General features: G+C 45.2%; 1 protein-coding gene across 1 annotated transcript in view; it reads left to right on the forward strand.

Annotated features, from left to right (window-relative positions):
* Positions 1-18243, forward strand: part of LOC101045654 (tyrosine-protein phosphatase non-receptor type substrate 1-like) — a 101543-nt gene extending 83300 nt beyond the window's left edge. The window contains exons 3-8 of the mRNA XM_074406339.1: positions 4830-5153; positions 5952-6272; positions 11332-11646; positions 15598-15924; positions 16975-17084; positions 17709-18243. Coding sequence (XP_074262440.1) covers positions 4830-5153; positions 5952-6272; positions 11332-11646; positions 15598-15924; positions 16975-17072 — 1385 coding nt within the window. The 3' untranslated portion in view covers positions 17073-17084; positions 17709-18243. The remainder of the gene's footprint in view (positions 1-4829; positions 5154-5951; positions 6273-11331; positions 11647-15597; positions 15925-16974; positions 17085-17708) is intronic.
* Positions 18244-23699: the final 5456 nt, after the last annotated feature.

Genomic DNA, 23699 nt, shown 5'->3' on the forward strand with positions numbered 1-23699 from the left:
TTTTCAGAGGAACGTCAGACATCCATGGAGCAGTGTTATGTGGTATCTCCCCGGGCCAAGCTTTAAGGAAAACTTTTTGTCTCTCTTTCTTTTTCACCAACCACTCAATCACTTTGAGAGATCTTAAACCCATGTTGATGTATTGGGAGTTGGTCTCGCCAATAAAACCCCATCTTCCCCACTTCCCCTTTAGCCTTCCAGCCTCACAAGGCAGGCAGGCTAATCCCATGGCTGCCCTCCCACTGCAGCTCAGGCCTGGTGTCACTAGTCTTCTCCTTCTGTGTAGATTGTATGATCAAAGCTGAAGGGCAGATGCTGGAGCCCTGAAGGAAGCCCACTTCCTCCAGGAAGCCTTCTCTGCTTTCTCAGTGGGAGTGTTTCCTTCTTCCCTTACCCTGTAGCACGTACCCTCTTCTTAGTTTGTTTACCCATGGATCCATCCATCCATCCATCCATCCATCCATCCATTCATCCATCCAACATTCAGCCAGCACTTATTTACACTGGTGACCAAGGACATGGTCCCTGTCCTCCAGAGCTTACAGTCTAATAAAGGAAAGACTTATTATACAACAGTTTCAAGTTAACAGTTAACAATTTAATTATAACTGTGATAAATACTCTGCAAGAGAAGTATTTGAACCCATGAGGAGACATTATGGTAGGAAAGACTTCCTTGATGAAGGAATGTTTCACCTAAGACCTCACTGTCCACTATGGCAGCTAGTAGCTGCATGTGACAATTGAGCACCTGAAATGTGGCTAGTGTCACCAAGGAACTGAGGCTAGATAAATAATTGTATCAAACTTTATAGAATAACTATTCTATGTCAGGCCCTGTTAGGGCTAGGTCCAAACTAATCTGGTTGAAAATACCAACGTTGTGTCTAGTTCGGCATCCCCCGCCTCTCCTGACCCCAGCCGGGTGCTGCCCCCGAGTCTCTGCTGAGGGATCGGGAAGGGATGGAGGTGAGGCATTTTTTTGTTCCTCCTGCTTTCCCTGAATTGGGTCTGTGTATCATCTGATGTGTTAGGGCCTAGGAGGGGAGATGGAAAAAGAGGGGCCTCTTTTACCCAGCAATCCTCTGTTCCCTATGGCTGGAATCTGGAAGCCAGCTTCCTCGCAGGGCACAGGTGTGGGTTCCTAGGAGGATCCTGTGTGCCTGCATGTGTGTGTGTGTGTGCGTGTGTGTGTGTGCAATGTGTGCGTGTCCATGTGTGTGCATGCGGTAGGGATACACAGTCCGCTGCATGGTCTCTCTCATGCACAGTCTGATCCAGGTTCATAGCTTCCCCCCGGAGTCCATGCTGCCGGCTCTTCCTCCTAGGCCCTCTCACCAATCGTCATCTCTCTTGAGTGGGATGCTCTAAGCTTGGCTCTCCCCTTCAGTGGGGGTCTCCCCATGCACCTCACCCCCTTGCACTCTGGATGAAGGAAGCTTGAGCCCTGCCACCCCGTGACTCCGCCCTGCCCTCTCTTTTCAGCTCCTTTTCCTCTGGCTCAGAGCACCATCAAAGTGGATTGGCAAATCCACTGTTGCTTCAGCAGACACTGGAAAAGGAGCCAGCCTCCTCCTGCAGGCACTCGGTCTCTAGGAGTCACTTTGCAGTGCCTTGCTTGGCTGGGTGGCGGTGGGGGGTTGTGAGGTCAGGGGGAGTTTCCATAACAGTCTCCCCGAGGCTGACAACTCCTCTCGATCCTCTCCCTCCACGTCAGTGGAGCGTATAGACCCCAAAGAGATGGTACGGCTGGGGAGCAGGCTGGGCTTGGCTGCCTTGTAATCAGTCTTGAGAAGTACCTGACCCCAAAGGTCCATTTGTTATTATCGAGTGTCTCTTCTGTGCCCAGCGCTGTGTGGCTACTGCTGACAGCCATGAAGAAACGGCAGTAGTCTTCAGGGGAAACCGTTTTCATGAGAGAAACGGATAAAAACAGATAAGTATTCATCAGGGCTAACCATTGGAAAGCCAAGTAAAGCAGGGTGAGGAGCTGGAGAGAGACCAAAGGGAGAGGCTGTTTTCACAGGGAGGTCAGGGAAACCAGTGGCTGCGTTTCAAATTCACCTTTCCCCAACATGGAGCCTAGCAGACGATTCCGGGCCATGGGAAATCCACGCTGACATCGTGCAAGCCTAGTTAAGGCAAGGGTTCGGTTTCAAAGTCTAGGCTCTTTGCTGGTTGCACGTAGTTGCGTATGTCAAGGCTCACTTCTCAAGCCTCTGGGCCCATGTCTGATCCGTTCTGCATTCCCAGAAGCCGTGTCTGGTGACTGAAGACTTGGTTACACTAGTGACCAAAGACACTGCAGGCTCTTGATGCTGCTTGTTCAGCATGGAGGAGCCTCCAGGCGAAGGGACATCAAGCCTCAGCATATCCCAGGCCAGCTCTGTGGCTTGAGGCTTCAGGCAGAGCTCAGCCACTTCCCAGTCTTGCTCGTGGGGAACCAGAGATAGTCAGAACTCAGTCAAAAGCCCCACATGCCTCTCTGGCTGGAGAACTCAGGCCTGAAGGTTTGGGCCTTGAAAGGAGCCCTTGACCACAGTGACCACTTCTCTCACTGTGGCTCAAACCCCTGTTCCAGACACGGCGGGGAACGGGGTGGGCTGGCCAGCTGGGAAGTATAAGGCCTGCTCCAGATGCCAGTCAGTGGCTCCTGGGCTCTTTCAGGGCCATATCCAGTGGTTGTCACCAGGAACGGACCAGGAGCACTGTGAGTGAATCTCTCACCATGGCTACCACACGTGGGTGGGCCCTGGGCTCCCTCCTGCCTGCCCTTCTGCTGGGATTCACAGGTGAGTCCTGATTCCTGCCCAGAGAGACCCTCGGGGCCGGCATGGAGATCCCCAGGAATGACCATATCCAGCCACTGTGTCTTCCTGAAGGGAGACTGAGGCTCAGAGGATGTGACCGAGCCGTTTTCCTGCCAGACAGGAGCTGGTTTTCATCTTTTCTTCAATGTAGATCTTGGGGGCAAAGGGATTTGGTGGGAGCTTGAGGACCAGAGGAGGAAGTAACCTCAGGGTGAGGGGCTCAGGGGAGGTCAGGCAGTAAAAGAGGAGCCCACCTCCCAGTGTTCCTGACATCAACTCTAGTCTGGGTGTCTACCTGTTCTAGGTTAGAGAGGGTGTAAGGTGAGAAAGACGAGAGAGAGAGAGGGAGAGAAGAAAAAAGAGAGAGAGAGAAGTTGCCTGAGTGATAGAGCCTCCAGCATTAGAGGCATGAAAGAGTTCTAGACCCAAAGTCGGAAGGTCTCCTCACCCTCCCTCCTTAGCCACTTATAGGCTGTGTGACCTTGAACAAGTCACAAGACCTTTCTGAGTCTCTGTTTCCTCTTCTGGAAAGTGAGGACCAAAATACCAGCCTGCCATGGTTGGGATGTGGAGGGAAAGGAGCACACACCGTTTTGGGGCCACACAGTGCTGTGTGCGGTGGGTGACGAAGGCTGTGTGCTAAGAGAACAAGGTCCCGTGGCCTCTGCGCTGCCCGCCACCACCTGCCATCCTGCTTGTCATTGCTTGGTTATTTGCCTTCTTCCCCCGCGACCTGGCCAGATGCTTCTCGAGGGTAGGAGTCCTGTCTGACCTATCTCTGTGGCCTCAGCACCCAACTCTTGACCTGGTGCAGGGCAGGGGCTCAGGGAATGCTGTGAAGACTTGGAGAGGTTCCTGCTCCAGATCTCTGCAGGGCTGTCCTTAGGAGAAGGGGTGAGTCTCATCCTGCAGTTTTCCCGGGAAAATTCTGGGAGCTAGATCTCAGGTTATATCCCAGAAGCAGGAAATATTTTGTCATAGTCCTAGCTTCGTGTGGAGAGAGCTCCCTGTCACTGGAGGTAAGCAAGCAGATGCCGGGTGTCTAGCGAGCTGTTGATGGGAGGGTCCTGAGCAGATGGGGCAGCCAGCCCTGCTGGGGTGCTTCTTAACTTCACACTCAAGTCCTGATAAACTGACATCCACAGAGGAAATCCTGATTCATCACCTTTCCCTTCCTGTCCCACCTCAGTCTTCCTCCAGTTCTTCGCGTCTCAGAAAGTAGAGCTACCACCCACACCGCTGCTCTAGAGAAAACCTGGGAATTGTTGATCTGTAATTCATTCTGCGCCTCACCCCTGATCCTGTCCATCACTGAGTCATGGGGGCTGTAGCTTCCAAATGTGTCTCGAGTCACCCTAGTCCAGGCCACCATCACCTCGGCCTGCAGCCTCGGACCAGCTTCCCCTCTGGTCTCCCTGCCTCCATTCCTGCCACCCTCCTTCTCATTCTTCACACAGCGACCCAGTTATTCTCTAAAAAAATGGACATCAGACCACTTTGCCGCTCTGTTAAAGTCCCTACCGGCTTTCCGTCACTCTTAGAATAGAATCAAGATCATCACCATGGCCCACAGGCTCTTCTCAGTCTGGACCTTTTTGCCATGACACGAGGGTACTACAGACTTCTCGGGTTCTCAAGCCCACTCAGCTCTTCCTGCTCGAGGGCCTTCTCTCCTGCTGTCCCTGTTGTCTGGAATGTGCTTCCTCTGTCCCTTCCCACGGCCAGCTTCTATTCATTCCTGTTTCAGCTCAGTGATCACCCCCTCAAGGAATTTTTCCCCAGCTGCCCTTCTAGAATAAGTCCTCTCCATAGTCTTCATCTGTGCACTCCTCAGGTGAGGGCATTGGACCCAGCGGAAATCACATTTGCATTTGCTTGTTGTTTTGTGATCACATGCCTATATGCTGCCTGAGGACAGACCCAGACATGGCACATAGTAGGTCCCCAGGGTCTGACACACCTCTGGTGCCGCGTGTGTCCCACCCTCAGTGTGCAGTCACAGTCGCTCTCTTTCCTTAGCTGGCCAGCCCGTCATCTCTCTGACTGGTCCATCTCAGAGGGCAACCCCTGGAGACTTGGTGCCTTTCAACTGTACTGCTGGTCCCTTCGACTCCCAGCACTTCTCCTGGGACTTCAATGTTACCTGGTTGAAGGACAGTGATGAACATCCAGCCTCAGCCCAGCGCCTGGTGCCTGACAGTGAAGGCAATGACTTAATCACCAGCAAGGCATGGGTGACACTGGCCCGACAGGATGTCTCATCGGAGATCACCTGCAAAGTCACCCACAGGGCCCTGGCAGAGCCCCTGCAAAAAACCATGAAGCTCTCCCAAGTACTCCGAGGTGAACGGGCAGTCGGGTGGGGTGGACATTCGCCTTGGGAGCATCAGCTTTCAGGGGTTTTGCCCAAAGTCCCATCTCATGAATGGGGAAATAAAATTCCTCACTGATTTCTGATCATGTGTATAGTGGTTATAAATGCAGGTTCTGGGGACTCACTGATGGTCTGGGCTTAATCCTAGCTGCGCCACTTTACAACTTGTGGGATCTTGCAAGTTGCTTGACTATTTGGTGCCAGTTTCTTTATATAATGGGAATAAAATGAAGACCTATTTCATAGGTGTCCTGTGAAGATTAAATGAGTTATTCCTTGTAAAACATGCATATCAGTGTCTGGCATGCAGTAACTTACTTACGAATGTGTGATCTTGTTATTATCTGGTCCCAGACTCTCTTTCTAAACATCTTTGTTCTATTAATGTCATTGTTATGGTTTTTTTTAATTTAAAATGTTTATTACTCATTTAATAATAATGAATATCCACTGCATGCCAGACACGGTGCTCAGTGCTGGGGATACAGCAATGAGCAAAATAAAGTCCCTGTCCTCATGGGCACGCCTTTTACTAATTCTCAAAATTATATTTTATGATATGAAATATTTCACAAATACAGAATATAGCAGACACCCATGGACCCTTACCCATATTTAATGAATATTAACATTTAGCCCTTTTTGCTTTAGATCACACATACAAGAAAAAATTATTTCTTTAAAAGAAGGCAAGGGACCTTGAGGCTGGTCCCTGGGAGAAGGAAGGGGCCGACCTCACCAGACCCACTTCCTGTTCCTCTGTCTAGTTGTCCCCACCCTGGAGATCACCACCGAACACTCTGGGACCAGTGTACGCGCACAAGACAGAGTGAATCTCACCTGCCACGTCCGTCACTTCTATCCCCACCACCTGCAACTCACCTGGATGCAGAACAGGCGCATGATCCAGACCCTGGTGTCCCCTCAGGCCACCAGAAATCCAGATGGGACATACTCTCTGGAGCACACGTGGCAGGCAGAGGTCACGCCGGATGAGCATGAGTTTGCTTGCTGGGTGGTCCACGATGAGCAGCCCCCGCTCAAGACCAACATTACCCTGCAAGCCCAGGAGCACAGGCAGGGGAAAGGTGGGTGCAGCCTCTGGGCATCCCCTGAGGGCAGCACGGCTGGGGAGGGTCAGAGACTCAGGGTGGCATTGAATGAAGGTGAGGGAAGAAAGGATACCTTCACTGGTGACAAAACTCTCATCCATTTGTCTCCAAACTCCACTCCTCACTCCTTCCTCCACACCCTTCCCAAAAAGAAGGGGTGGCTCTCCCCTTCCCTAATTCCCTGCATTTTGATGTTGAAGGTTCTCCACCTTAACACTTGACTGCAAGAAACGGCAAAGATTAAGGACTGTTGAGCACCAAAGTCCCTTCTAGAAGGGCTATTAATCAAGACTGGTGCAGTTGGAAGTTTCTGGATGGCGGCTTTAAAGAGAGGCCAGAATTCTGGACTCAGCTGGAAAAGAGTCCATGCCAGGCCTTCCGTGAGGTCTGGACAGGCGCTTACAAGGGGTCAGAGAGGCTCTTCCCTAGGGTCAATGCAGGCTCTTCCATGGAGTCAAGGCAGCTCCTTCTCCTCCTCCGCCCTTCCTTTTCCTCCTTGCTTTTCTTCTCCTTCCCTCCTCTTCCTTTTCCTCGTCCTCTTCACTTTCTCCCCTTTTTGAGTGTTTTTATATTATCTTTTTTATGACTTGATTTAGGTTCGGGGGTCCATGTGCACATTTCCATACGGGCTAATTGTGTTTTGGGGGAGTTTGGTGTGCCACCTCTGTTATTTTTTGACTTTTTAACAATGGCTGTTCTGGCTGGTGTGGGAGGGTACTCATTTATGGTGTTGTTTGGTTTTTTTGCTTGTTAATTTATTCAAGTTCCTTACAGATTCTGGATCTTAGCCCTTTGTCGGATGCATAGTTTGCGAAGATTTTCTCCCATTTCGTGGGTTGTCTGTGGGTTGGCTTTGCTGAGAGTGTCTTTGGCTGGCCTTGCCTTCTGGAATCTCTCTCTCTCTCTCTCTCTCTCTCTCTCTCTCTCTCTCTGTCTGTGTGTGTGTGTGTGTGTGTGTGTGTGTGTGTGTGTGTGTCCTCACAGGATTTTCTCCACAAGAGGGAGCTGTCTGTCTACCGGCAGTTCAGCCCCAAAGAGCGTGGTCTGCTTTCCTTTGGTCCAACTTGGATCAGCTTGGGAGAATGAGTTACTGGCCCAGAGGGGGCCGGCCGGGTGGTGGGGACGGACAGGGTCCGAGAGGGTGGGTGGGGGTACCTAGAATTGGCCAGGCCTGGCAAGCTAGGAGTAAGTCAGCATATAGACTCACAGCTCTCCAGATCCACGTGAAGCGGGGAAGGACAGTCCCGTGCGGGCACTGAGGGTGTATGCCTTTGTGCAGGAGTGTTACACGCAGGCCCCTGCCAGAGCAAGGGTGCAAGGTACACAGGTGCCGGACCCCCAACAATACCCATCTGCAGTCACATCAGGGTGCTCCAGCCCCTGTTCTCTCTCTCCCTGACACAACTGGCCTCTATCTGGCTGCTGTAAGAATTCTCATTCCCAAGGGGAATGATCCCACTCAACTTTCAATTTCTCCATGCTTTTTTTTTTTTTTTTTTTTTTTGTATTTTTGTTATCCAGTAGAAATAAGAAAAACACTCACCTAGCAGGATGTACACGTTCAGTTGAAAACCTCCAAAGTGGTCCTTTCTGATCAGAAACAAGTTACAGTATTTCTTTATTGACTCGTGCTGAGATTTTCTTTTTTCTTTTTTTTTTTTTTTGAGACGGAGTTTCGCTCTTGTTACCCAGGCTGGAGTGCAATGGCGCGATCTTGGCTCACTGCAACCTCTGCCTCCTGGGTTCAGGCAATTCTCCTGCCTCAGCCTCCTGAGTAGCTGGGATTACAGGCACGTGCCACCATGCCCAGCTACTTTTTTGTATTTTTAGCAGAGTCGGGGTTTCACCATGTTGACCAGGATGGTCTCGATCTCTTGACCTCGTGATCCACCCGCCTCGACCTCCCAAAGTGCTGGGATTACAGGCGTGAGCCACCTTCTCTTACTGTCCTCTTTTGCCTGCATGCTGTATATCTGGCCCACTGCTGCAAGGTTAACCCCCTGGGAGCATCCCTTTGATTATACAGCTCCCCTATCTGCAGGGGGAAGGGCAGCCCCTTCCTTTTCTGGCATTTAGGCTCCTTTCTGTTTGGTGTTAACGAAGCGGTTCAGCTGTCCTTCCCTAACCTGGCCCGTAAAAGCCTTCATCAGCAACTCCAGCTCTTATGTTCTCCCCACGCTACGTCTCCGTTCCTACCGGCTGACACCCACTGAGCATATACTGCACACTAGGCATCCTCCAATATGTTATCTGATCCTACAACAGAGCCCAGAGCTAGCACAGGGAGCCCGCTCTCAGAGGTCCCAAACAGCAGAGCTGGGGTTAAAATGCAGGCACGTCTGTTCAAAAATTCCATGTGTTTTTCTGCATTTTTCTTTCCTCTCCTGCCTGAGAATGCAAAGCTTAGTGTTATCTCAAGTCTCTGCTCAAATCTCAATTTTAAATGCTCTATTCTTGATATTTATTTCTTCCTGGATTGCATAGTCTTATCTGGCCATACCATTTAGTTCTCACAACTGGTACTTAAACCACAAGGGCATTCTGAGAATCCTCCGACCTGGGGTTTTATTCTGTTTACAGCAGTCTTCCACAATTAGACACTCACATCCTTGAAGCAGGGACTGGCTCTTATGTTTCAAGGTGGCCAAACTTTGGAGTCAAACAGATCAGTGTCCCCAGCCCTGTGACCTAAGACAAAACAACTCCTTTTCTTTTTTTGAGATGGAGTTTTGCTCTTGTTGCCCAGGCTGGAGTGCAGTGGTGTGATTTCAGCCCACTGCAATCTCTGCCGCCCAGGTTCAAGTGATTCTCCTGCCTCAACCTCCCAAGTAGCTGGGATTACAGGCGTGTACCACCACTCCCGGCTAATTTTGTATTTTTAGTAGAGACGGGTTTTCACCATGTTGGTCTGTCTGGTCTCTAACTCCTGACTTCAGGTGATCCACTTGCCTCAGCTTCCCATAGTGCTGGGATTACAGACATGAGCCACTGTGCCCAACTGCAACTCTTTTTCTGGGTCAACTTCCCCATCGGTGCAATGACGATTGTTACACTCACCTCAAAGAGCCCTGCTTAGGATTCCTTTCCTGGGCTCCTGCCTGGCATCTGGACAGTGCAAGTTCTGTGCAGTGACTGCATGCAGTCGCCATAGTGTCTAGTCAGAGCTGAGCTGCAAGTAGGACAATATTGAAGGTCATTGATGAATATAGAGCCGACTGTGCCGAAGGAGAGACAGCTGTGATGTGACAGAAAAAGGCCTTGACTTGGAGTCGGAACCCCTGGGTCACGATGTCAGTTCTGTTCACTGTGAGGCCCTTGGATGAGTCAGTAACCCTCTCTGAGCCTTTTTAAAAAAAATCTGTTAATATTTAAAATATGATTAAGAATAATTCCCTGGAAGGTCACTGTGAGCCTGTGAGGCTGATAGTTACCATTTAGATGGTGATTACTGTGTACCACATATCTACACTAGTGACATCCCTTAATTTATTAATTAACTCTGAAAGAAATGCAAATCAAAACCACAGTGAGATACCACCTCACACCAGTCAGAATGGCGAGTATTAAAAAGTCAAGAAATTAAAGAGGCTGGCAAGGCTGTGGAGAAACAGGAATGCTTTTACATTGCTGGTGGGAATGTAAATTCGTTCAACCATTGTGGAAAACAGCGTGGCAGTTCCTCAAGGAGCTGGAACCAAAACTATCATTTGACCCAGCAATCCCATTACTTGATACATACCCAAAGGAATGTAAATCATTCTATTACAAAGATACAGACATGGGTATGTTCATTGCAGCACTACTCTCAATAGCAAAGCAGTAAAATTAATTCCTTGACACGGAATCAACACAAATGCCCATCATGAATATACTGGATAAATAAAATGTGGTACATATACACCGTGGAATACTATGCAGCCATAAAAAGGAATGAGGTGGTGTGCTTTGCAGGGACATGGATAAAGCTGGAAGCCATTATCCTCAGCAGCTAATGCAGGAAGAGAAAATGAAACCTGTTCTCACTCATCAGTGGGAGCCGCACAGGAAGGACACAGGGACGCAGGGAGGAGGACAACACACACCAAGGCCTGTTGCAGTGTGCGAGGGGAACGAGAGCATCGGGACCAATAGGAATGCATGCGGGGCTTACTACCTAGGTGACGGTCTGACAGGTGCAGCAAACCAGTATGGCACACGTTTACCTATGCCACAAACCTGCACATTCTGCGAGCGTATCCCAGAACTTAAAGTAAAAAAGAAAAGAAAAATGTACTTCATCAAACCTAATGGCTAAATAAAAAAGGGAAGTCTGAATTTAATAATGCTCCAGATATAAAAATGGGATGAACAATTATACAATTTAAACCATTTTTCTATTTAAAAAAATCATTCCCATTTTACAGATGAGGAAACTGAGGCTTAGAGAGTTAAGTTGCTTGAGCTCCAGTGGAGAGTTGGAAATGTAAACTTGGGTTGAGTGAGATCCCAAAGTCTATGCTCCTAATCTCTTCTCTATGGTTCTAACCTCTTCTCCATGGCCCGGCCTCTGAGAAGGGAGGTTCTCTTCCATTTTCAAACACTGAGGGTAGGGCTAGGTGACAGTCAGGGGCACAGACCGTGGAGACTGACTGCCTGTAAGATCCCTAGCTCTGCCACTGACTAGTGGATCTTCGACAAATTATTTGTCCTGCCTGGGCCTCTGTTTCCTCATCTGTGAAATGGGGATAGTAACAGCTCCCACTTCTGAGGGCTGCTGTGAGAACTCCGTGAATTAGGGAAGAGTCTGTAGGCAGGGTGAGTGCCATGTGGGTGTTCACTATGCAGTGTCCATAGGAGTCGAAACTGCTGTTGCCCATTGCTACAGGGTCATTGTCTGGCCTCTGATATCAGATTCAGAAACTGGTTCCTATCAGAACAAAACCTTTCAATCTTATAAAAGAGGAAGCAATAGGCTTCTTGGCAGATGCTGTGGATTTGTTTATGCTGGGATTCAGGCACCTCTGTGCTCTCTCATGGGAGGGGTCTATCCTTGCAGGCAGGAGTGCCCAGCCTCAGCCTCACAAGTTGCAAGGCCCCCTTCAGCGATCTGAACCTGGCACCAGGATCCGATTGACCTACACATCCTCTGGCTTCTCGACAAACCAGGTTACTGTGACCTGGCTTAAAAACAAACACGAGCTCCCGAAGCCCCAGACCAGCGTCCGCCGCAGTGGACACACCTACAATGTGACCAGCAGTGTGCTCGTCCTGCTGACAGATGATGATGTGCTCTCCCATGTCGTTTGCTATGTCGAGCACAAGTTGATGCCGTTTTTCCAGAAAACCATTGGCCTGGACCAGTACCTCCGGGGTAAGATCTTTCTCTCTGCTAAGCTGAGGTAGTACAGAGTTGGGGTGGGGACTTCACTGAGCCTCAGTTTCCTCAATGAGAAATGAGGAAGAACCCCCAATGATAAGCAAGCACATCCCTCATTCGACTTAGGCAAGAATGTAGTGAAATAACACCTGTGAAGTGCTTACTTAACACAGTGCCTTGCTCATACTAACTGCTCAGAAGTGGCCACTGTTGTTAATTATTATTATTATTATTCACAACACTTCTCAGAACTCACTTCTTTCATCTGTAGACCGGTGACAGATACCTTCCTGGAATCTGGACATCTTCCAGATTGATGACAGATGCTAGTGATCCTGTGCAGAAATAGGAACGCTTTTACACTGTTGGTGGGAGTGTAAATTAGTTCAACCCTTGTGGAAGACAGTGTTGCCATTCTTCAAGAATCTAGAACCAGAAATACCATTTGATTCAGCAATCCCATTACTGGGTGTATACCCAAAGAAATAGAAATCATTCTATTACAAAGATACATACACGCGCATATATCTCTGGAGACAGGATATCTTCTGGGAATTCAATTTTATTATTATTATATATTGAGAAGATTGAAGGGCTTGGGAAACTAAATTCTAGGGCCTATGATGTCTTTAGATGGGTTGAACCAGTGCTTGGCAGATCTGTGAGTTCCATGAGGTCATGCCTAGAAGAAATCATGTCATGCCGAGAAGGAATCTTACTGACCATCCCATTGTTCTGACAGCAGTAAAAGCCAGAGAAGGCAAGTGAGTGGTCCAAGGTTGCACAGCAGTAACATTAATTCCTTGAATGTATTTTAGACTTTAGAATCTACGGAATATGTCTCTCTTCATTTTCTCATCCACAAAATAGAGAGAGAAGTGTGCTATTATCACGGAAGTAAACACATCATGTTACATGGAGGAAACTATTGGTAGTAATGTTTTGAACATTTACAGCACACAGACGGTACAGCACTCTCACATGAATGGACTTGGATGTGTAGAACTGCCCTATACTGTTTGTTCTGTCTGTGGCTTACAGTAGGAAGCTGAGGCTCCAAGAAGTGAAGGCTGCTTAAGACTGTAAAGTGGGCGAGCAGGAAACTTTGGCATGAATTCCAGCTCCTGACCCTGCTCTATTTACCAGTTGTGGGGTCTCCTGCAACAGTATCTTTATGTTCTCCTGTCCTCAGTATCTTTGTCTGTAAAATAGGGAAATGATAGCGCAGGGAATCTTCCTTCTCTGAGTATTTATTACGTCATTCTCTGGAGGTAGGACCACTGTGTTGAGAAGAAAAAGTCATAGGAGATACAATTTTTCAAAAACAGATTGATTACATGTAAAATTAGCTCCCACTCCAAGCCCCTCCCTACTCAACACTGCGTGCATGTCAGGACTGTGCCTCCTCTCATGGAAACATCGTTGTGAGTGTCTTTATTTGGGTTTCCCTGAAAGCAGAGCCTGAATCCAGGACTTGGAGGCAGGTGGTTTGGGGGTGATGCTGAGAGGCTGGGATGGGGAAGAGGGAGAAAGACACTAGCCCTGCAGGAGGGCAACCGAGAGAGTGAGTTACGGAGCTGGGTGTCCCTGTGGACAACTGGCACCCAATATCACTGGAGACTCTCTGAAGGACTGGGTAGACTAAGTCTGAGAATTGTCTCATGAAGGAGGAGAGGTGGGGATATGCCTGCAGTGGGCAGGTAGCATTCCATGTTTATAGAGAAATCTGAGGCGGAGAAGAGGAAAGGGTTTTGGAAGCCCAAAGTGGGATTCGGTGTGAGTGGTACTGTCTTGCACCACTGCCCTGAGGTCAGGCAGCTGGGCAAGGAGGGGTGGAGCCCAGAGACCCTCTGCTATAGGAGGTTGGTCTTGCCTTGGTTGAAGTGTGGCCAACCTCACACCATCTTGTGCAAATAGCATCCACATCCATTGCAAAGTACAATCTGAGATCTTGCAAAAAGTTATATTACAGGAAGTTGAGCCCACTGATATTGGGGAGCTGCAGGGATCACAGGCAAAGCCTTTGAGTGTTAAAAATGGAATCATAATAATAAGAAAAAATTCATGATGATAATAATACTGTGGGCACTTCAAAAGAGAGCACATTGGTTAAAAGAGGCCCCTATGAAAATTGATAGAACACTCAAATAATTTCAAATAATTTTTCAAAATTATGTTTTAATGAATGTGCTGTAAATGTGAGATTTGAAATGAAGAATTTGTTGGTATGATAGCATAAATTCTCAGGAAAAAATGATGCCAGCTTCCGTCCCCTCCCAAAACTTACTCTTCTAAGAGTTGGTGCCTCTCTGCAATTATATTCTATATTTATATACAAATATAAATTAAGTAACATTATTTTTTAAATATAAATGCTTTTCAAGATGAAGTTCCAACCAATTCATTTTTACAATCTCTATGAAATTGAGGGCTGATTTTGTATGGGCTCCTTCTAAGCGGTACTTTTTTTTTTTTTTTTTTTTTTTTTTGATACCAAGAAGCTTCAGCATTCACCTTATTTTGTTTTGTGGGAATTAAATGAGAAAACGCATGCACACCGCCTCAAACATTGACATTCGGTGGATGGGAGCAGTTGTCAGTAGCTGTGCTCAGACCTTTGTCCTCCCAGCACTGGCCCTGATGCCGCATAGCCAGGAAAACTCACTGGGGGTTGAAATGGGCCATCTCAGCCTCTTATCCTTTTTATTTGTTATTTCTTGTCCTTGCCACCTAGAACCCATGACAATTGCTTGGGGGCCCCTTACCCTGCCTTGTTCTCCATGGGCACCCCCCAGCTGCCAGGCCTTCAACACCTGGAGTCTTCAACACCAGGCCTTGCTCTTTGCATGGTGAGATCCCTGTGCTCTCCCTGTGTGCTGACGAAGAAAGACTAAGTGAGGCAATAAGCTCATGGAGGGTGTCAGCCTCAGCTGCCATTAGCAACATCATTGATGGAATTTTATAAGTCTGGGCAGGTTGAGGGTGAGAAAAGATTATGTGGGAATTGGATTCTTGTAACTCCTTCACATTGCGCTACTGAAAGAGTTGCTTCCTCTACCCTAGACCAAGAGCTGAAATCTCTCTTAACTAGACCCATGAGAGCTGATCTGACCTCAGAGACTTTCATAGTTTTAGAGTCTTAGAAACAGAGGGAAAGTGACTAGCATCAGATCTTGCAGTTGGCTGTGGTATCAGAGCAAGGACCAGAATCCAGATCTCCCAGCCCTCGGTTTAGTGTTAGAGCTGCACCATGTTGTGTGTTCATAAGAAGTCTACTAAATAATTTAGTGTTTTGTAGGATTTCAAATTTGTCCAATTTTCCTTATTGTGAATACATTCTATTGCATAGCTTAATATCTGGCTGAAAAATATTCTAGAAGTCATTAGATCATAATTTTGGAAGCCTAGAATCATAAATGCTTATAGCCTTATAGTTTGGGTCTTAGAATAGCATAAAGGTAAAGCCTACTGTCTCTGCTGTAATCCCAACTTTGCTACTTATGACCTTGGGCAAGTTACTTGACCTCTCTAATCTGAAGTTCCTTCCTATGAAAAATCTTAGTATCTTGGATTCTAAGACTTAGAGTCTATGAATCTTCAGATCTTGAAATTATCTAGTCATAGAGTGAGTTAAATGATTTGTCGCTTCTTCACTGGCATTCATACCTCATCTTTCCATCTTTAATGGCCAAAGTGAAAAAGAAAAAGATTAGGTGGCTTTCATCAACCCCATCCATCCATCCATCCAAGCATGCATTCGCTCATGAATTTGCACTGTCATTCAATCATGCATTTCTTTATGTGTGCATTTGTTAACTAATACCTTAGTATTCCTCTGTGGCAGGCTCTGGTTATGCCCGAGGCAGATGACTCCATCATGAAGGAGCTCCCAGGCACTTACAGAGGGCTTCCCACAATAATCGTTTGCTTTCTCTGGGCTTTCAGTTCCCCCTGCAGTGACAGTGTCCCAGTCTTCCACCTCCTCCAGCTTGGTGGCTGTTACTTGCCTCGTGCAGAGATTCTATCCACAAAACGTGCACCTCACCTGGCTAGAGGACTGCCGTACACGCAAAGGCACTGATCAGCCCACATCCAAGAAGAATGATGATGGGTCCTACACCCTGGAAAACGTGCTGCTGGTGAATGCATCAGTGCAGGGGCTTGAGCGGGTGATCACCTGCATGGTGGAACACGACGGACAGCTTCCCAAACGGGCCAACCTCATCCTGTCCACGGCAGCCCACACCACATATAAGCTCATTGGGAGCACAGGTAAGTTCACCTCTTCTGAGAGTTCCTGGGGTCACTTCTGTATCCTGAGTGGATTTCAGAAGGTACTGGAAGGAGGGGGAGCTTGATAATCAATGAGATCTTATCCCCCCTGAGAGTCTGCGATTCCTTAAATAACCAGAATGGTTTCTGGCCAGTGGATTCCTTTAAATCTGCCCATCCTAAACTTGCTTTAATTTCTATGGAAAGAGTGATTGCCTGGCTCAATCTCCTTCAAAATTCCCAAGAGAGAGTTCAGCTTAGTGCACTCACTTACTACTGGTGCTTCTGAGATGGCTGTCAGCAAGGCTCTCTTGTTTAAAATATTTGTTTCAGTTATATGGAGGTGAGCTTGCCTGTACACAAAACTTACTTGCATGATGTCTGTTCCAGCGATAGAATAGGCTCTTCCACTTGATTCTTGCACAAACAGTGCACCTCTGTGTGCTTCAGTCTGTTCATCTGTGGACAGCATCTAATAAAGTTTCCTAATTCATAGTCTTTATGAAGATTAAATGAATTAACACATGTAAACTTTACATATGGTCTATAATAAATGTCAACTATTGATACTACTATTTGAATTCAGGTAAGATTATTGTAAAATTTAGTTTCCAGTAGTTATGGCTTTGTAAACTTAGGCAGCTGAGTTAATTATCTTCCCATAACCTCAGTTTACTCATCTAGAAAATGGTGCTAATGATACCAAACTCTGAAGATTGCGGCAAAGTTATGTTGAATGACCACAGGCCTTTGGGACATGGAGGTGATTATATGATACTTGGGTTTGTACCTCTAAAGCTTTGTACAGTGGCTAGTATGTGTCAGATATTCAAATCAGCATTTGTTGAGCCAAATTCAAGGTGAGCCTTTCAGATCAAGGTCATCTCTTATTTCCAAGACAGAACTAAATGTAGATAAAAGACAGGGATTTCGAATCAGAATCAAATGCAACCTGAAGGCTCTGGAACTTCTTGGCTACATGACCTCAGAGAGGGCATTTAAACTCACAGAGCCCCCATGTGATCGCTCCTTCTACCCCTTGGCATTTAGGTACAGAGATGCCTGCCCTGATCTTTGCGGTTTTCCTCCTGGGCCCCAAGGTGCTGCTGGTGATGAGTTTCACAGTGACCTACATCTGCAGGAGGTAGAATCTGTGACAGGTGAACACAGGATGGGCCTTAATCTTTGGGACTGGGTGACAGGTTGGCAAGAGGCCTATAGGGCAAGCCCACAAAGTCACAGGTGCCCTCAAGGGTGCCCTCAAGCTTCAAGGGAAGGTTGGGGACACCTTTTGTTTTCTCCAAATGTTTTGTGGAATTCCCAGAGTCTTTCAACTCTGTGCATTGTGTAGTACCCTGGAGGTGGAAGGGTTTCAAATTCCATTTTCTGGGGCCCTGGAGATGGAGGCAGGGGAATCCAAGGTGTAGGAGTGGTATGACTGTTGAGACCCAAATTCCAGAGTCCCCTAATACACTGTTACATGTTTCCTTTTTCATAGGATATATTTTGGGGACGCATAAGGAAAGTATTGCTAAAATCAATTAATAGAACCTATTCACGGGACTTGGAGGTTCTGACTAGTGGCAAAGATGAATGTGGTTATGGGAGAGAGTTTAGAACCCAAAAAGTGGTGTTGGGGTGTAATGAGTAGGGGCTTTATTTCTGATCTGTGCCAAGAATCCAGACCAAGCAGAATACCTGCCATATAGTAGGTGCTCAATAAATATTTATGAAATTAATACATGAATAAACAAATGTGAATGAACGATTATTTTTCTCTACAGCTCCTGCATGCAGAAACATTAACCTCCAGCCCTCTCCAAGGGCTTCAAGTGGGGAGAAGCTGCAGGGACTTACAGGTGACTAAAGACGCTTCAGTTCATCCCTGCCACCCCCTCATGGACACGCTCCCTTCTGTACACCCTCCCGGTGTTCCTTTCCTCAGACCTTTGGAGCTGAGTCAGGGACAGATTTTCATCATGAGGACTCCAGGGATGTCTTGATTCTGATGTACTGAGCTTCAGATTGGCCCTGCTTCTACCCAAGAGAATCAAACTGATAAAGAAAAGAAGTTTCCATTCTGCCCCTGGTCATGAACAATCCTTAATTTTCAGAGCAGTTTTTACTTTTGAGCAGGGCTTTTGAAAGTATGATTTCATTTGAACACACATGTATTTTGAAATCACTGGTAAGTTGCATAAGCATTTTTCTCTTCTGAAATGTACAAAAGAATACAAACAATACGCATGGACCTACTTTCTAAAATATTAACATTTTGCCATCATGTTCTTCAGTTCTTTTCTTTAAAAAAAAAAACAACACTGTTCTGAATTTGGTGTTTATCATTCTCAAGCATGATTTTATACCTTTAAAACATATGTGTAAATCCTTAAGCAATGTATAGGATTAGTTTTCATATTTTTAACATTATATAAATGCTATGATACTGTACACAGCATTCTAGAACTTTATTTTTTATGCTTAACATAGTTTGCGAGGTTTATTCCTGTTGATATATGAAGTCACATTTTATTAATTTCCCACTGTTCTGTGGTCTTCTATTGTAAGCCTATGCTACAGTTTATCGATTCTTCTCACGATGTTGAAGCTTCATTCAGTGTTTTGCTCGTACAACTTTGCACAAACATTCTTATATTTGTTTCCTTGGGCGTGTGTGGGAGACTTCATCTTGTTCCTCTAGCTTGGCGCACAAAGCCACAGTACTGGTACGATTTGGAAGCTTTTGTTATGTAAGAACAAGTTTCTAATTATTGCTCAAGTTTAACTTTTTCCATTTATGCCTTTCATCTCACTATCTATCTCTATATATAATTTTTTGAATGTTTATTGCATTTTTTAAATCGTTACCTTTTAGTAAGTTAGAGAGTTAAGGAGTTTTCCTTCCTTCTATTCCAATATTAACATATTTTAAAATCAAACAAAATAAAAAGCATCACCAGCAGACTTGAATGATAAGAAATATTAGCAGACACCCTTCAGGCACAAAGAAAGTGACACCAGGTGTAAATCTGGATCCATACAAAAGAATAAAGAACAGAAAAAGTAAATAGATGCATAAATTTAAAAGACGTTTAAACGAAACGCTGTAAATGGTAAGTGAATGTTTAAAGCTAAAAATAATAATGCAATGTGGGTGTTATGATAATAATGCATCAATATCATACAATACGTGGAACAACGGCACCAAGGTTGGGAGAGGGAATTGGATGTACGCTACCGGAGTGTTCACACGTTGGCTTTTTCAGGATCGCTGTATACTTTTATATTTTTTTCATGTTGTCTTTTATGTCATTTACAAACAGCTTTATAAACCTTGTGCATTTTTATCAAATTTATCTTTTTAAGACTTAAATGTAAGATTTGGAACTATAAAAAGAAGAAAACTTGGAAAAAGCTCTTCCAAGGCAGAGTCTCACTCCATCGCGCAGGCTAGAGTGCAGTGATGCGATCTTGGCGCACTGCAACCTCCGCCTCCTGGGTTCCAGCAATTCTCCTCCCTCGTCTCGCAAGGAGCTGGGATGACAGGTGCTCACCACCACATCTCACTATATTTTCCTGGTGGTGTGTGTGCGCACGTGTGTGTATGCATTATAGATGGTAGGAATCTTATGTTTTCTTTCTTTAAATAGGTGGGGGGAATCTTATCTTTTTTCTGGAAGGGTCAATTATCCAGCACTCCCTGATGTGCACGCCACCTTTGCCGTATAGCGAGTGTCTATAAATCTGTGGTTGCTTTGATGAGCTCTTTGTTCCGCTGATCTGCTTGTCTAGCTCTCTGTCAATACAGGCAAATTAAACTGTGCTTCCCTTTGCTGCACCTCACAGATACTGCGTTTTTCACAAATTGACGGTTTGTGGCAACCCTGCGTGAAGCAAGTCTGTTGGTGCCCCGTTCCCAATAGCTATGCCCACTCCGTGTATCTGTCACATTTTGATAATTCTTGCAATATTTCAAATTCTATATCTGTTACGGTGATCCGTGATTAGTGAACTCTGATGATATTATTGTATTGGTTTTGGGGATCCATGAACCATGCCCACATGAAACAGCACACTTGGAAAAACGTCTTGCGTGTTCTGACTGCCCCACCTACTGGCCGTTCGCCCATATTGCGCCCTCTCCTCAGGCCCCCATATTTTCCCTGAGACAGACAGGAAGACACATTGGCCTGAAATTAGGCCAGTTAATAACCCTGCAATGGCCTCTTAGTGCTCAAGTGAAAGCGAAAGTTGCAAATTTCTCACTTTAAATCACATCTAGAACATGAAGCTTGGTAAAAAAAGATTTGCCCAAAGCTGAGACAGGCTGAAAGCTAGCCCTCTTGCACCAAACACTCAGCCAGTTGTGAATGCAAAGGAAAAGTTTTTGAAGGAAATTAAAAATACTACTCCAGTGAGCACATGAATGGTAAGAAAGCAACACAGTCTTATTGCTGATATGGAGCAGAGCTCTCAATAGATGATCAGGCTAGCCACCACATTGCCCTGCAATACCACCGAGGTATGCTGGTACCTGTCTTAGCATAGCTGTGCCGTATGTTTTGACATCTTTCGGGCAAATCATCTCACCGTTCCTTATCCAAAATTGTTGTTAACAATTCTTGACCCAAATGAATGTTAGACTCACTTTGTCAAGTTTCATGAAAAATACTTTTAGATTTATTATTTGATTCCATGGAATTCATATATTATTTTGGAGAAATTGACTTTTTTTCAGTATTGAGTCTTCCATTTATGGATGTAGTATACCTCTATTTATTTAGGTTTTATTTTATGAAGTTCAGCTTACAATTTTGCAGGGTTTTTTTTCTCCATAATGGTTGGATGCATCGTCAGTTAGAGCTGCCCTTAATGTTTTCTAGTTTATGGAATCTTAAAAATTTATTATTTTTTTCAGTGGTTTTTGACTACTGAATAGGATTGCGATTGAATTTTGAACATCAATCTTACAGCTGGAAAGCTTATGAAATTCTTTTACTAGTGCTAACAGTATGGATATTCCTTTTATGTATAACTCTTTTTTTTTTTTTTTTTTTTTTTTTTGAGGCAGAGTCTTGCTCTGTCACCCAGGCTGGAGTGCAGTGGCATGATCTCAGCTCACTGCAACTCCTGCCTCCAGAGTTCAAGCGATTCTCCTGTCTCAGCCTCTGAGTAGCTGGGATTACAGGTGCATGCCACCAGGGCCGGCTAATTTCTGTATTTTTTGTAGAGACAGAGTTCCACCATGTTTGACAGTCTCAAACTCCTGACCTTCAGTGATCCACCCTCCTCGGCCTCCCAAAGTGCTGGGATTACAGATGTGAGCCACTGAACCTGGCCTTTATGTGTAACTCTTATAATATTCATCTAATGATCTAAATTAGTGTTTATCAAAGTTACATGTACACATTATTTAAGTCAAATGGTTAAATAAGTTCTACATATGAAAACTGGAGTCTCCCTAACATCCAACCATATTCTACCTCCCAGAAGCAACTATTTTCAACTTTTAATGGATGATCTTAGATCTTACTGCCATATCTCATATAACATGCTTTATATCGCCACTTCTTCCTTTTTCGGTATTAGGCATTATTTTTGACTTCCCACGATTGCAGATGGGAATATAACGCTCTGTCATTGCTGACTTAATGCCACACATGAACACTTTTTATTCCCCATCACCTCAATATGATTATATTATAATTTGGGACAAATTAAGAATGAATGTCTATATTGTAATGAGTGTTTGAATATCATTTCTTTCTTTTCTTTCTTTTTTTTTTTTTTTTTTTTTTGAGATGGAGCCTCACTCTGTCGCACAGGCTGGAGTGCAATGGCATGATCTTGGCTCACTGCAACCTCCACCCCCTGAATTCAAGCAATTCTCCTGCCTCAGCCTCCCGAGTAGCTGGGATTACAGGTGTGCGCCACCATGCCTGGTTAATTTTTGTGTTTTTAGTAGAGATGGGGTTTCACCATGTTGGCCAGTTTGGTCTCAAACTCCTGACCTCAAGTGATCCACCCACTTCTGCCTCCCAAAGTGCTAGGATTACAGACATGAACCACTGTTTCCGGCTGAACATTATTTCCATTGGAGTCTGGTGATATTCCCAGCTTTTGCCTTGTTGAGCCTCTCCTGTGTATGTTTGTGTAATCACCACTATAAGTCAAAATACAGACAATTCCATAATCATAAACGTCTCCCTAGTGCTACCTCTTTATACTGACACACACCCTCACCGTACTAAGTCTCTGTCAAATGCTCATCTCTTCTATATCGCCGTAATTTTGACAATGTTATATAAATAGAATCATACAGTATGTAACATTTGGGTTTGACTTTTTCACTCAACATAATGCCTTTGAGAACCTTACAAGTCGTTGCATATATAAAAAATTTATTTCATCACTGAGTGGTAGTTCCTTGTGTAAATGCACATGGTTTGTTTAACCATTCACTTGTAAGACAAGTTTGTCTTACATCGGTTGTTTCCAGTGTTTTGCTGTTACAAATAAATCGCTATAAATATTTGTGCACAGGTGTTTGTGTGTACATAAGTTTTCATTTCTCTGGGACAAATGCATGGAAGTGCAATTGCTGGATCATGTAGTATAGTAAGCGTATACTTAGTTCTTTTAAAGAAGTTGCCAACCTATTCTGTAGAGTGGCTCTATTATTTTACATTCCCATTTGCAATGTATTAGATATGCAGTTTCTCCACATCCTGGCCAGCATTTGGTATTGTCATTATGTTTTACTCTAACTGTTCTGTTAGGTACATAGTAACAATATCTGGGATCTTAATTTGCATTTTCCTGATGGAAAGCATCATTTCATGTGTTTATTTGCTACTTATATATCCTTGTTGGTAAAATGTCTCTTTATGTCTTTTACCCATTATGATATTGTGTATATATATTTGGTCTTCAACTCTGTTTCCTGCCAAACAACTCCTAAAGTCCTTAGACTCTCCAAAGAGATGTCTTTTTGTATCCTAATGAATTGACTGATGGTTGGGAACCCCTACGTAGCTTTGGGATAGGGACTGGTCACCAGAAAGACCAAGACAATCAGGGGACCTGAAGATTAAGTTGATTGAATGATTTAATCAATCATACCTACATAATGACGCTTCTGTAAAAATCCAAAATAACTGGGTTCAGAGAGCTTCTGGGTAGCTGAACTCATGGAAGTTCCTGAAAAGTGCTGCACCTGCGGAGGTCATGGAAGCTCAGGGTCCCTTCCCCATGCCTCTCCCTATGCATCTCTTCATCTATATCCTTTATAATAAACTGGTAAACGTAGCAAGTGTTTCCCAGAGTTCTGTGGACTGCTCTAGCAGATTAATTAAACCCAAGGAGGAAGCCATGAGATCTGTGATTTATAGTCAGTCAGTCAGAAACATATTCCTTGCAATTGGCATTGGAAGTGGGGAGAAGTCTCATGGGACTCAGTGCTCACTCCTGTGGTATCTGTTACCTTCAGAATAGACAGCATCAGATTAGAATTGACTTGAGGATACCCAGCTGAGTGTCTGCTGCAGAATTGATTGCTTGCTTGTTGATGGGAAGAAATCTCCAACATTTTGTCACAGAAGTCTTCTGTGTTGATTATTGCTGTTATGAGTGCAGAGGAAAAACAGTTTGAGTTTTCCCACATTTACCCACTTGTAATGGAATTTTTCATCTTGTTTTGTTGTTTCTAACTGTTGCATTTTGAGAGAGATGTTCTAGTTTCGAACCATTTGTCAGATGTGTGGTTTGCAAATATT

This window comes from Saimiri boliviensis, chromosome 9 (genome assembly GCF_048565385.1).
Source record: "Saimiri boliviensis isolate mSaiBol1 chromosome 9, mSaiBol1.pri, whole genome shotgun sequence".
Lineage (NCBI taxonomy): Eukaryota > Metazoa > Chordata > Mammalia > Primates > Cebidae > Saimiri > Saimiri boliviensis.